Raw genomic sequence first — 15,283 nt, forward strand, 5'->3', positions numbered from 1 at the left:
CAGGGTAGCGGTCCTGCTTGCCATCTGTTTTACAGGCCTGATGTCACATGGGCTGCTGCCTGACTCCATGCTGTCCGTCACTTTGGTGCCGGTCAGGACAAGGCAGGTAAGGTGGGAAGCATGGACAACTACAGGCCTATTGCACTTGCTAGTATACTCTCAAAGGTTTTAGAGAGAATTTTATTAGATCGTTTAAGCTCTTTTCTTATAACTACTGACAATCAGTTTGGTTTTAAAGCTAAGCATGGTACAGACCTATGTATATATGCATTGAAAGAAGTGATTGGTATGTATAAAGGTAAGAATTCCTCAGTTTTAGTTGGTTTTATTGACGCCTCTAAGGCATTTGATCGAATCAACCATCATAAACTGTTTAAAGCTGAAAGAGAGGGGCGTGCCTGCTAGTATTATTAGAATTCTCTCATACTGGTATGCTAACCAGAGCATGCAGATTAGATGGGGCGACAAAGTATCTGCACCGTTTAAGGTTGGGAATGGGGTCCGGCAGGGGGGGATTCTCTCCCCCGCCCTCTTCAATATTTACATGAATGACCTCTCTGTACAGCTCAGTAACTGTAGAACTGGTTGTGTGCTTGGCAACACTCTGATTAATCATTTCATGTATGCTGATGATTTGGCCATCCTGTCTCCTAGCAGTACTGGGTTCCAACAGCTACTGAATATATGTTCAGATTATGGTGTACAATGTGATGTGAAATATAACGCTAAAAAGAGTGTCATCATGGTCTGTAGAACAAGAGAGGACAAGGACCTTTCTTTTCCTTCATTCTATTTGTCAGGTCAGGTTCTGACTGTGTGTGATAAAGCAAAATATCTGGGTCACATCATTACTGACCAATTGAGTGATGATGATGACATATATAGGCAGCGTCGTATGCTCTATGCACAAGCCAACATGCTTAGGAAGAAGTTCTACTTTTGTTCTAATGATGTTGAGATAAACTTGTTCAGAGCCTACTGCACTCCTCTGTATACTGCCCCCTTGTGGGTAAAATATAAGCAGACAAGCATCCAAAAGCTGCAGGTTGCTTACAATGATTGTATGAGGATTCTACTCAGAAAACCAAGATGGTCGAGTGCCAGTCAATTGTTTTGTGAAGTAGGAGTGTGCACTTTTCATGCTCTTTTGAGAAATTTGACGTTCAAGTTTATCTGTCGTCTGAATGTGTCTAATAATTTGATTATCATGCTGCTGACTAAACCCCAGTTCAGTAATGTGAAATACCACTCTTGCATCTGGAAACACTGGTATAGTACCTTATTTTAGTGTTCTGATTGCTCTGTTTTTATTTATTTTTTATGGTGTGATGTTTTTAATGTTGTGTTTTTGTTTGTCTTCTTATTGGACCTAGTGTCTGTCAATAAAGAGTTGATGATGATGATGAAGACTTACCAGTGATCTACATCTGCATCTGCATCCTCAAACTGCCCGGCCACCGCTGAGCCTGCATCCACCTCCATGCCATCTGCCAAGACAACATACTTATAGTTTTTACTCAACTAAAAATATCTCTAGTCTAGAGAGTATGCACATGCGCCCTTTTTCCACCGGGACACGCCGCCCTCGGCTAGTGGCAAAACATTTAGCAGCATGCATGGAGTGTTTGGAAGCGCTCGTTGGAAATCAGTCAATGATCCCACGTACCACCTGTTTCGAAATTGCACAAAATGCAGCAGGCAGCGGGACGTTGCGTTATTGAAAACGAGCGCTTCCAAACTCCAACACTTTTCTGTGCAATAATCACCTGCACGGAATCTACTGACAGTAAGTAACTCATAACATGTCTATGGTGGCTGTCTATGAAACAAAAATATTGCAGCTAGAAGGAGGATAATCCAAGCTTTCCGTACAGCTCCTATGTTGATGAGTTTAATGTTGTTTTGTTTAATACAATCACACATTCGGACGTATGGGCTGCATAACTTCCGGGTACGTTGATGTCACGTGCATAGCCACTATACTGCAATGTAGAAATACTGTTACAAGTAAAAATCCAGAATATAAAAATATTTCGTGTCCCTCTACGAGCAGCTGTTGGGGACTTACATGCTAAACTCCTAGACCAGTGTAAACACTGCAGTGTACTTCCTGAAGAGCTCGGCAGTGTATGATCTGGGCTGTGATTGGCCGGTAGGGAGACATGTGTACAGAATGATGCATATGACGTAATTTTGCTGGGAAAAACAGCCCCGGTCACGGCCACCAGGGCTCAGTAGAACACATATAAAGAAAAGGCTTTTGGGGCTGAAATTAACAGAGTGGGTGTTCAAAAACTTTAGCGATTTAATAATTAGGACAATTTTAAGATTTATTTTATTAAAAAAGTTACATAGTATAGCTTTAAATAAAGGAAAAAAAGTATTGGTATCAAAATGTACAAAAAGTAGAAAGTAGTCATTATGCAGAATGTTTCAATTCACAAGTTTTCAAATGTATGAAGATCTACAAGCTCACAACGCGTCGTGTAAAATCAGCCATTACAATGTCATCAAGGCCTGCCAAAATACATTTTAGTTGACTAAATCAACTGTAGATTTAGTCATCTAAAATATTATGATATTTCAGACAAGAAAACTAAAACTTTTCAGGTGACTAAATTATGACTAAAACTAAATGGCATTTTAATTCAAAAGACTATGTCTAAAACTAAATCAAAATTTGCTGTCAAAAAACAACAACACTAGATTCAACTAGCTAGTTACCTTCAAACTCAGAGCTGGGCCCGTCGGTTCGAACCCCGGCCATGTGGTACTGCTGGGCCACAGACTGGGCCAGCATGCCCTCCAGACGCTCCAGGGTGGCCTGTCCCTCCTGGGTCAGAGACGAGAGGCCCTCCTCGTAGGTGTAGAAGGTTGGGATGTCCCCATGGCCGTGTTCTGGGGGAGCGGAGGGATCAGCACAAGGAGTTAAATCAGGTGTCCTCAGGTGAAATGAAAACTTTTGAGAACCACTGCTTCAGATTAGGGATGGGGACGATACGCTATATTATCGTTTATCGTGATAAAAAAACACTCACGATAATTGTATAGTGGAGATTTAATTCATCGTGATATCGTCCTCTGTCAATTCACCTTTTATTTGCCGAGCTGCATATCTGGTATCCTTTAAACCCTCTATAACGCGTCGCATTGCGACGTGTTGTGAGCTTGTAGATCTGCTATTTTTGGGAAAATGTTCCGCCCCAGGATAATGGATGTTTGGGATTATTTTGATTATCACGATAATATCGTAAATCGCGATTTCTTTGGTCACAATAATCGCGATATGACATTTTCATATAGTCCCATCCCTACTTCAGATCATCAGGCAATAGCAATGTAGTGATCACGAAAGGTGACTTACCTGCCTCTGTATCCAGGACGCGAGGAAGGACAAACAAGACAGACAGGGGAGAGAGGGGGGGGGGGGGGGGGATAAGTTAGAACCATGTAAAGAACAACTGTTTGTTTGTTTGTTTGTGTTGGACTGCACAGTTAAACACAATCTTTGAAAAGTGCAATACTGATGAAAATAAAATCATGTAAGGCCTAGCTGCGCGGCTACTGATAAAAATACTGTTTAATTACATTAAAAGTGTGCAAATCTTATTTTTGTAAATATACTGTAGCTGCAGTGTTTGTTGTATTTGTATTTGATAACATGAATTAATATATTATGCAATGCTCTGTTGATGAATTGAATAGATAGAGCCACATATTATGTTTTCCTGTAATTCTCAATCAAAAGTATTAATATTCCCCCTGAGTAAATTGTTTGGGTTTGGAGCATAATCTATGCAGATCTATATGCAGCTTAATTGTTAGTTTCATTGTGTGTGTGCACGTGTGTGTGTGCGTGTGTGTGTGTTCTCACCAGCCTCCTCAACATCGTATTCCTCTCCTTCAAAGTCGTTGTCTGAGTCTTCGTCCTCTGGGTCAGGATGAAGAGCCTGGCACTCACACATCGCTGAGAACATAGACTCCACTGCACACGCACACACATAAAGTTAAAACAAGTCCCTGAATGCTTTGCTAAATGTAGTCCATAACTCCAAGCATCTGATCCCGTAACAACTTTATGAAGCGACGGAGAGAGATTTCAGACTGTCAACACATCAAAGCACATGCTCATGGAAAAAAGCATTTCAGCCAGGGTCAAAACAAAAAGACATTCCTCCACAAGATGGCAGTATAACTCCACTGATTGGGCTGTGAACCAGGAATACATTTTCAATGTGTTGTTGTTATACTGTTGCACCCGTTTTCTGTTGTGAACAGTAAAACATGTGAGATAAAGTAGGATATAGTGCAATTACTTTTTTAGTTCCATTTTATTTGTACATTGTTTTTATCCACACTTTTATCTCTGTTATGATGGGTTGGACAGCTGAGGCAAGGCTGTCTTTTCTCAACACTCTCAAAGGCTGCCAGTGGTTTCCCAAAAATAATGTCGGTTAACTGCCATAATCAAATCCTATGTTATTTACCGGAGTTTTGACCGCTCCATGCACTCTGCGCGTGCCCATTGTGCATGTGGCCGCGACTGTTAACGGCCGCCCCACGTGTGTTCTTCCACACAGAGAAGAAAAAATCAAACCTCGGTTCGAAGTGGAGCGGTGAATCTGAGCAGCTATACCCTGTGTGTGTTGCTAAATGCCTAAACTGTAAACTGTGCCTGTGAGTGAGTGGTGAGTGTGCCTGGCCTGCACAAAACAGCGCCCCTCCTTTAACTAGTGTGTTGTGTGTGGCCACTCAAGGTATTGCCAGGCTACGGACACGGCCAGCCAGCCAGCCAGCCAGCCACCCAGCCACCCAGCCAGGGACATACCCACGGACATACCTGTCTATTGGGAGCGCTTTCACCGCTCCAAAAATACAACCGCAATGATCCAGGAGTCAGATATAGTCCATAGAAAATGAGTCCGTTTTGACCAAACGAGCAATGTGGGAAAACAAACGTTTCACCGCAGCCAGATAGAATGGAAGTGAATGAGGAAACGGAAGTCAGCCGAGGCGGCTTTCGCGAGGCATCATGGGGAATTGAGCTTTTTTGCTCACTAGCGGCTGCCGCAGCGTGGGGGCTATCGGTTACCATGGTAACCTGCTAAGACGTCTGTGAACGTTTTAATTCTGACAGTCAATGCGTTAACGTACAGTGTATCATCGTACTCACATGCGGCCTTGTCACTGGGCACAAATCTGATCTCTGTGATGACTCCTTCCTCATCGTCGCCATCACTGCTGGCATCTTCATCCTCCTCGTCACGTGCATTCTCTGCCATCTCGGCTTCGTTTTCATCTTAAAAAGGTCGGTAACAGCGATACGATGAGCATCAAGATACATGGTTGACAATACGATACTGGTTCATTCATGGCGATCGAGACGATTCAATGATTTAAAATCGATAGTTCGATACAGTAACTAATTAGCAAAGAAATTAAATCTGTGTGAAACGTGTGGATGGTGCAGGTGTTTTAAGGTAAAAGAATATTATGGATATAAATAAGTAAACACAGTGATTCTCTGGCAAATACATGGACAAATGGACAAACTCGCACCTTGACATGAACACAGAGAATACACACGTTTATCGATAGACCAAGTGTAGCGATATGGAATGGAAAAGTAATGAAAACCCTCTTGGACTTTTTCTTCTTAAAATTGATAAATACAACGCACCAGAGCAGGTGAGGGTGGAGCGGAGTGGGATCGGCACGCGGAGCGGGGCTGTTTTGAATTGAGCATGAGCGAGTTTTAAAATGGGTCTGAGAGGCATTGGAGGGAGGATTTTCCTCCGCTCCTTGTAACGCCGACCGCCCTCTGCTCCAACAAGCCGATCCTGTTGGGGCCACGCACCACATGTCTGAACATGAACGGAACGAGCGCGTAGCGGGTGGGGGATCAAAGGGATCCCAACCCTACTACCCACCAGAGAGCTTGGCGTTGACCATCACATACAGGTGTTCCTGGGGATAGGCACTGAGGTCTCTGGAGATGGCGTGCAGGCTGATGGTTGGATAGTCCAGGCTGAAGCCCATTCCTGCACCGTCAAACCATGACAAGCGGCTGAAACATGACAGCAAGTTAACACAACTGTTAGCCTGCTAGTCACACATACAGTAGGACTGTCAACGACATATATATTATTTTTGAAGCGGTGGAAACCGCTTCCAATGAATGGCTTTGTGTGTATCACGCCCATATATGGTCATTTCAGTCCAGAATGAACAAGTTTTTTCAAAAACAGAATGTCCGTTACCTCCAATGAATCTGTGTACCACGCCCATATATGGTCATTTCAGTCCAGAATGAACAGGGTTTTTCAAAAACACAATGTCCGTTACCTTATGTCCATATATGGTCACTCCAGGCCAGAATGAACAGGTTTTTCCTGTCCCGTACGTGTAAAATATCAGTCCAGAATGAATAGGCTTTTTCAAATATGCAATAGGTCTCACTTATTGCATAGGTCTCACCTATTGCATTGGATTGGTGAAGCTTCACATGACAATTCAACCCTATAGGTAATAGCATGGTTTATACTAAATAATTATTAACTTTGCTATAGTCAGCATGGAGAGGAACATGTACAATTTGATCGTCTCATCAAATGACTTGGTTTCATGTGCTATTGGAGGTTTTATCTGTCCACCGCTTCACTTCGAACCGAGGTTCGTCTTGTTTACTTGACAATTAATTCTCACAATAGTTGTTGTGATTGACGATTTAATGTTTCTGTCGTTGAATGTTATGTCGTTATGAGTTACAGTACAAATGACATTTCTGTGTGTTATTTTCATCAACGTTTGCTGTTACGGCATGGAATTGTGGACAATGCAAAGATAATAATATATTCAAAGATTTGGGCCTGAGAGGCTAAATCTCATCAAATGGTGGCCCGTGGCTCAAATACTGAATAAATAACGGACCTAGATATGAAAATGGTTGAAAACCACTGATCTATGATATGAAATCTGTGCTAAAAAGTTTAATCTGCAACACGATTTTATACAAATGATGTAGTGAGGGTCCCTGCTTCGTCTCTCTCTCTCTCTCTGGCCCAGCTAAGAGCTGGGGTCCTTGGCCTGGAAAACATCAAAGACCCCTGATGATGTAGTGATGGCAGTGGTGTAAAGTAACTTTACACCACTATACATTAGATTTACTCAAGTACTGTACAATTTTGAGATTTACTTTACTACTTTACTTGAGTATTTCCGATTTCCAATACTTTTACTACTACTCCACTACATCTCGGATGCAAATATTGTACATTTACTCCACTACATTTATTTGAGAACGTTATAGTTACTTTGTAGATTTATAATTATTACAAAACATAGAGTAACCACTTCAGCTCTATATACATTTCGGGCATTTGAAAATAGCAGAGCTACAAGCGACAAATTGTGAGCTTGTGGATCTGCTATTTTCAACAAAAAAATTATACATCTTGAACATGTGAAATGGGACATTCTGCATAATGAGTACTTTTACTTTGGTACTTTTAATACATTTTGATGCCGATACTTTTGTACTTTTACTCAAATGTAGACTACATTTTGAATTCTGGACTTTTACTTGCAACAGAGAATATCTACATTGATACTTTTACATAGAGAATTCAATGTGTACTACTGCTTTTCACTGTGACAAATCAACACTGTGACCAAATGAACCCATTTGTACATTGTCAGAGTTGAGGTGGAAGACCTTGAAAGTTGAAATGTTTTATCCGTCTGTCATTCAATGTTATATGAGATACTTACTTCAATGGTTTCCTATGGAAATACGCTTAGTCTTTTCTAGGATCTCCTTTAAGTAGACCTTGTACCAGTGAACTGTACCGTCATGAAACTGTACCTTTTCCTATGCAAACTTCTAATAAAGTCTTCAATCAATCAATCAAAGTTTTGAGGATAGACAGACAGCTCTACTCTCCTCCATGCATGCATGCATGCATCACTTACGTCTCTGCAACGTAGAGCGTGCCACAGCCCAGCCCCACGCCGTCCAGGATGGCACTGGTCTCGGCCTGCTCGTGTCTCACTCCCTCCGTGGGTGGGGGGAGACTCTTCAGCAGCACCATGGTACCGATTTGACGTTTGATTCAGACAACAAAAAGCTAAAACAAACGCTGTTTTGCTCTCCTTTTGATTCCACTAAAACAACTCAGTTTACTTTAGCTGCTGCTGGTGTCTGCTGCTGGTTGTCACCAGGGCTGCTTGGAAACACGCGCTGTACTTGCTGTCTTTTCTATGAGACTCTAAAGCGACTAGATCGAGCTAATACAAAGTGACTTTACACACACAGAGGGACAGGTTTTAGTAGGTAAATGGCATTAGTTTGTTGAGTGTTGTGTTAGTTCAGTTCATCACAGCGTGTTGTGATCTAAACAGGAAGCAGTGGTGAGCAGAGAGCAGACAACGAGCGCCAAGCATAGGCGCCAAGTCAAGAGGAGTTGACAGCGAGAAGGGGAATCCTACCTACCGTCCCCCCTACCAGCCGGAGGAGGAAGTGCAAGCTGGTAAATTGTCAGGGGTTCCCAAACGTTTTTTTTTTTTTTTTTTTTTTTTTTTTTGCTCAGGGCACCCCTATACATAATATATTATTATTTATTTATTTTCATCCGAGGCACCCCTACTGTACATTATATTCTTAATTTTCACTCCCAGCACCTTATAGCATAGTTTAGTGATTATGTCGCAAGGAAAACGTTTAAGCCATTTTGGTTGGAACTGACTGAAAATAACTTTTTTATTGTTTTTAACTTACCGGTATATATTTTTTAAGTGTCCAAAGAAATTCAAAATATTATCAAATTATCTTGCGGCACCCCTGGACTGCCGTCACAGCCCCCCACCACTTTGAAAAACCCCTGCCCTATAGGCTATAATTGCCTCCTAAACCACCAGCTCTGTGAAAAGCAACCAAGATTTCCAAGAATCTATAGAACCAAATATATTTTGGTGGGAAAGGGGCCTCTGTCTCACATAAAAAAAAAAAGAAAATGCTACTATTGGTGAGGAGCTTTTTGGTGAGGAGCTTTTTTCTTAATTCACCGTCCCTGTTATATGAGTTAGTATGCCTACACTCTTTCATCTAGTATACTGACGTTGATGAACCACTTTGTTTAAAGTTTAAACAAAGTGGTTTAAACTGATGGTTTAAACTTTAAACCATCAGTAGTTACAAAATGGTTAATGTGCCTAGTGAGGACTTTACTCTCTAACTTAGGGCAGAACTTACGTTCTGGTGGTGCAACTTGGTACTGATGCTGTTTTTGTTGACTCCATTCACAAGGAGGACACGATAGAAGTAGGCTGTGTTTTTGATCTATGGACCAAGCTTTCCAAGATAAACATTCAAAATACCAACCATTACTTTACTTGGCCTTTGATGTTGTCCATTGTTTGAGGGCACAAAGGCCAAATGCCAGGACACTGAGGGCAGGAAGGACATCAAATAAAACACAATTTTAGTCCATTGAAAGAATTTGTTGAATTTAAGGGTTAGGGATGATAACCTAATCTTCAGTAAAATCGATAAATGATGTTATTCACAATCTGATCCATGCTCAGCAGCCCAGCACCAAAGTCACTGGATTAGTTTAAAGATGGGGACTTGGGGGAGTTAAGATTTCAGAATCTCAACAAAAGACACTGGGGTCCACATGACAAGAAAGAGACACCGGTGTCTACTGTCTACAAATTGACAAGAGACAGAGGAGAAAGTGGTACAGTCAGCTTGGGCATTAAGGCCACTGTGGCCTCAGGTCATGCATTGGTCTGAGGGGCACAAGGCCAAACTGAGGGGCAACAGCGGCCATGGCCTCCATGAAATACCTGCCCTGCTGTATACTCATATTTGGAAGCCATGGCATGGGCCATGTATAGAATTGTACCATGAGCAGTCTGAACATTGCTGGCTTGACAAAGCCTGACAACTTATATAAATACGTCTCTGTTTAAGCGGTCATATGCTTGGCTGTATGGAGGTGCTATGTGTCCTTGGGTATTCATTTGTTGCATCCCTGGTTCTCAAAGGGGAGTCTGGGGACCCCTGGGGGTCCATGAGGGGATTCCAGGCCAGCTACCTTAAAGGAGAATTCCGGCCTAGCCTTTTTATTACGTTAATCTGATGGTATGAAATCCCAGAACGATCTGTACAGTCTTTTTGGAGCGGTGTGCTAGCACAGCTCCCTTTGTGTGGCTTTGTGTGTCCAAATTGTGTTGGTCAGCACGGCGGCATCTGCGCATGCGCGGACTTTTACCGTGTCCAAATTGTGTTGGTCAGCACGGCGGCATCTGCGCATGCGCGGACTTTTACCACACACACACACACACACACACACACACACACACACACACACACACACACACACCCGTGATAGCCGCTAGAGTGGAGGCTCACGAAGCATGCAGCCACCGCAGCGAGCCACGGGCAATCAAGAATTGACACGTCAATATATAAATTGGTGAAAAAAAAGTCAGGGACTATTCTATTCTCTTCCCCCTGCCACGGGAGGTTAATGTTGTCAATCTGTGGGTCAAGACCCGCAGAGAGGTCCCCAAAATATGTATATTCAATATTCAATTATATATATATATATATATATATATATATATATATATATATATATATATATATATTTACCTGGAACTGCTCAAATTCACCGCTCCACTTCGAACCGAGGTTTGATTTTTTCTTTTTCATCTCGAGTCCACCAGAGCGGTGGTACGTCACTCTAAATCTCCTTTTTGTATCGTATTCTGTATGGAGCAGAGGTGTTAGAGGCTTGGAGCCCATCCTCACCACCTTACATCTTGTTTGAACGTGGATCACATGGTCCTTCACAGTTCACAACGTAAAGTTACTGGAGTAAAAAAAGATTGCACCCAGTATGAGCTGAGCGGAGTGAGTAAGTTCATGAAGCTTGGCCGATGAGCCAGGTGTGGGACATACGTACATACATACAAACAGACAAAGCCAGATGTAGGAGCGGTTAGCACCACCCAAAAAAACAGAGGACATGTCAAGAGCGGGAGAGAGAAGCTGCGATCCCCATTCATCCATTTCCTTTCATAAAGGTGCTCAATCTTAATTTCCTCTCTTGGTAAGTCATCTTCCCATGTGTGAACGGCAGGTATCTGTACCTGATCATATGCTTAATCTGCCTCTTCATGGTGATGTAGACCAGCATGAGGAAGTACACTACAAGAAGGGGCCAGGCCGCGGGCAGGTTGAGGGCTTCAAAGCATGTGCACATCATGGCTATGATGATGGAACATGTCGCGGAGTGCCAGAACTTGAATTCGGGCAGCCTCCTGATGAACGGGCGGAACTCGTCGTTCTGCTGGGTAGGGAGGGAGGGGTATTCGTCTTCGTCGAGCAGGGAGGGATCCACTTTGGGTGAAATGAAGCCGAGGAACTGGCCGAGGAGGTAGATTCCCAAAGCATAGGTAACTAGATACCAACCCTGTAGCGTGCACACTCTGGTCATGTAGATGACAGCGAGTAGTAGAGTCGCTGCCCATCGCACTGCACAGAACGGTGTTAACTTGTCCAAACATGACCTATAGACCTGTCCAAGCCATGCAAGGGCCTCAGATGGCTTCTCATGGATAGATTCTGAATCACCATGGCCTTCCGACATTCTGTCTAATGCAGCCACCTCTGTTACCTCCTGGCTCTTTTATACCCTAGCTGGCTACATTGACATCAGTCATCTGTGATGCGTCTATGACGTATATGACTCCATATTTGTGCAAGGTTTCAGCCCAATGATGAACGCCATTATGAATTGTAAATATTGCAAAGATACACAGTATTTTTTATTAAATGCAATTGTGAACAATAGCCATCAATGTTATTACCTTGCTTATTGTAAGTCGCTCTGGATAAGAGCGTCTGTTAAGTGCCTAAATTGTAAATTGTAAATTGTAAGATAATGTATCCACTATCCATTGGCCAATCATACGGTTCACTGCAGCTCAACAGTTAGTGTGAGGAGTGGTCATGAGATGTCTAGAACTCTGCATTTAAAGGCTTGAAGGCCATTGTCTGTGATGGAATCAACCACATGCTCTGGCAGGCTGTACCACACCCGGACCGGACAGCAGTGTGGAGAAAGGTTCTGTCCCGTGTGCATGTATTGGAGCCTGGGAGGCTGAGGGCTGTGCATAGATGGGTGGTTCGCTGTCTGACCTTTGGTGGAGGGAGCATATCCTGGAGGTCCCTTGGGCAGTGGGGGGTGTGCATTTTGAACAGGACCGTAGCGGCAGCAATCTGTCTTTGGATGTGAAAAAATCACACCAGTGCTAAGTGAGCGGTGCAAACACGACACGTGTGCATATCTCCTTGTATGGGCTGTTCTGTCAGTGACATCACGTCAGTTACTTTGTCTATGAGCACGGATCTCCATACATGGCGATCCGTGTTCATACATTCTTTTGGCCGACACACACAGAGTGAAACGTAGGAGCGGTTCGCACCAATTGATTGGTCCAGGCAGGCTCGGCTCCAGGCTGAAATGACCGAGGGAGCAGTTGAAAATGGCGAGGGGGCACATAGCCTACAGTTAGTAAAACAATATGTACATAACACTTAAACTGAGGGGGCAGACTTTGCAACTGAGGGAGTCGGGCCCCCTCTGGCACCTGGTGACACCAAGCCTGACAACCAAGATTAGTCCTGGGCTAGACAGACAAACAGACAGACAGGCAAAAACACAATCTCCCTATTGCTTTCGCAAACTGTAAAGGGTTAATTAAAAGTATTATACTTTTACTCCACTACAATTATTTGAAAACTTTAGTTACTAGTTACTTTGTAGATTTAGATTATTATTACAAAACATTCATTACCTAATATATGCCCCCCTATATACATTTCGGCCTTGGCCTCTATGGTAAAGAGACCCAATGGCTTTAACCATATCACTGTGTGTGTTATCGTATAATAAAGGGAAGACAATCACATTATACAAAAGACAAAGCATGAAGATCAGACAGCCAAAGTAAACTTTTAAGTACATTTTGATACCAATACTTTTGTCAATTTTGAATTCCAGACTTTTACTTCCTACATTGCAGTATTGATACTTTAACTTATTGTAAAAAATGTGAGTACTTTTTCCTAGCCTAGTGCAGCTAAACTCTATCTGCCATTGCTAACACAATTGCTAACGCAGTGTGATTTGTCTGGCTAAGCCAGGCTAACTCTCCCTCCAAAAATCTGAAAAATATGGCAAGTGCAGGGTTGAAGGGACAAACATGTATTATTATGTTTTAAAAGACAACATGTATTGTGTTTTATCTGCACTACTAGAGCCAACATAATACTTTCACGGAGATTAGATAAGCCACATTTATGTATTTATTATGTATTTGCTCTAAATAATGAGTAGGTGCTGCTTGAGTGTCATCATGGATATATAGTTAAGTGCATGCCGAGTATGTTGTCTAACCTCAAGGAGAATGCCCATATATGGGCATAAAAGGGACATGGACTGAGAGATCTCCATATCAGGATGCCCATATACGGCATATACTGATGACATCATCAGGGATATCCAAATATGGTCATAAAAGGGACACAGACTGACAGATACAGATCCCCATATATGGGCACATCAGTCAGATTGGCGGTGCGATGTAGGCGTGATGGTCGAGTGGCTAGTACATACTTTGTTTAACTTTAATTTGATAGTGAATGTTGATGATATGATGTGATGACATTGTAAATACTTTTTGTACCAAAACGTTTGCTAAATATCTGATCTAAGCTGATTTAAGTAAATCTATATTTTTATATTATATCTAAGTACCAAAAGCCAATGTTTTACAGTATTGTCCCACAGTCAGGTTACTAGAGTTCATTTCAAGGTTCATCCACTCACGCACAGTCCTGTCTCACACGCACGCCAGCATGCACCTAGAGCGTGATCAGCTCATGCTCACCTCATGTCACCAATGATATAGTAGTGCATGCTCTGTGACTCAGCCGCCTTGAAAAAGCTACATTTCTCTGTTATCTTCTGTGAATGATGTTTTGCACCTGTTTTGCACAAGTCAGCCTGTACGTGCAGATACCCGCACCCACGCACTTGCGGGGTCTCAGCCGCCTTGGAAAAGCTACATTTCTCTGTTATCTGTAAAGAGAAACCCAACGATTCCTGGCACAGCCCAGGGGCGGGGGAAGGAGGAGTGAAGATCACGTGGTGATGGGGCGGAGGCAGACAGCCTTGCCCCTTTGAGTGTGTGGCCCAATCATGCCTGCTCAACTGAAGAAACAGCCAATAGAGTCCAGCCCGGGACTCCTCCCACGAACCAATCAGAAAGTCTCACCTCCCCTGCTGAAGACCTGCGAAATACTATAAAGACTCTTGTTACTTTCATTTTGCGTCCGTCTCTACGAGAACACTACAGCTTGCTGTTGTGTACTTTACTGAACGAACTTCTTGGTACCGGTACTTGGATTATTTTCTCTTTTGTCTCCTTACATAGATTTTACTTAGAACTTAGAATAGCCCATTTGTGCAAACGGTATTGATATAATAAAGTTAACTGCTATTATTTTAAATAGAAGTCTCCTGTTTTTAGTATTGATTTCACTGGCACATTCATACTCATTTCTGTTCTACGCATAACCTCACCTTCTGAAGTTTTAGTGCAACTTAGGCGGAGTAGAGAGGCTCGGGCCTCGAGCCTTGTTCTTCTCGTTTGGAGAGAGGTTCTTCCAAAATCCTGGTGACCCCGACGTGATGAGTTTTGTGCCTTTTTAACAATTTTCGAGATTCAACATTTTCGGAAAAAACGCGTTGTTGCTTTCCCTGAGTGTTCCAGTTCCAACCAGTACAACAGGTGGCCACCTACAACATCTAACAAGGTAAGCACAAACCTCTTACGCTGAAATTGTGCACATTGGCATAGGTTCTAAATTTAGTTGTGCTGTTGTATGAACTGTCAAACATTCTAGTTCGATAGGAATATTACAGTAAAATCTGTGGGACAAACACTGCTTGGGAGCGTAGTATAACTGCATCCTACCGTGAATAGTGTGCGGTATAAATACAGGCATCTACAACACCGGGTCGCGCCTGGGTTGAATGAGTAAAAGGTAACCTAGAGCACTAGTAGGGTAAGTCTCAAGTCCCGAACCTAGAGCACTAGTAGGGTAAGTCTCAAGTCCCGAACCTAGAGCACTAGTAGGGTAAGTCTCAAGTCCCGAACCTAGAGCACTAGTAGGGTAAGTCTCAAGTCCCGAACCTAGAGCACTAGT

At 42.8% G+C, this 15,283-nt stretch overlaps 2 protein-coding genes across 2 annotated transcripts; both read right to left on the reverse strand.

Moving 5' to 3' along the window:
- Window positions 1-1,410: 1,410 nt before the first annotated feature.
- On the reverse strand, window positions 1,411-8,396 carry clns1a (chloride channel, nucleotide-sensitive, 1A; the record flags this gene model as incomplete). Its single annotated transcript, XM_080731593.1, has 6 exons — window positions 7,972-8,396; window positions 5,931-6,067; window positions 5,174-5,299; window positions 3,845-3,985; window positions 2,725-2,898; window positions 1,411-1,487 (listed from the first exon to the last, which is right to left on the reverse strand). The coding sequence occupies exons 1-6, from the start codon at window positions 8,088-8,090 to the stop codon at window positions 1,411-1,413; spliced, it is 774 nt and encodes a 257-aa protein (XP_080587719.1). The 5' UTR covers window positions 8,091-8,396.
- A 2,673-nt stretch (window positions 8,397-11,069) lies between these two features.
- LOC308290178 (protein RER1-like) lies at window positions 11,070-11,657 on the reverse strand (the record flags this gene model as incomplete). The annotated part of the gene is made up of 1 exon (XM_080731953.1): window positions 11,070-11,657. One exon carries the CDS (start codon window positions 11,655-11,657, stop codon window positions 11,070-11,072), a length of 588 nt encoding a protein of 195 aa, XP_080588079.1.
- Window positions 11,658-15,283: the final 3,626 nt, after the last annotated feature.

The sequence above is a fragment of the Nannobrachium achirus genome, assembly GCF_963921795.1.
Source record: "Nannobrachium achirus genome assembly, chromosome: 8".
NCBI lineage: Eukaryota > Metazoa > Chordata > Actinopteri > Myctophiformes > Myctophidae > Nannobrachium > Nannobrachium achirus.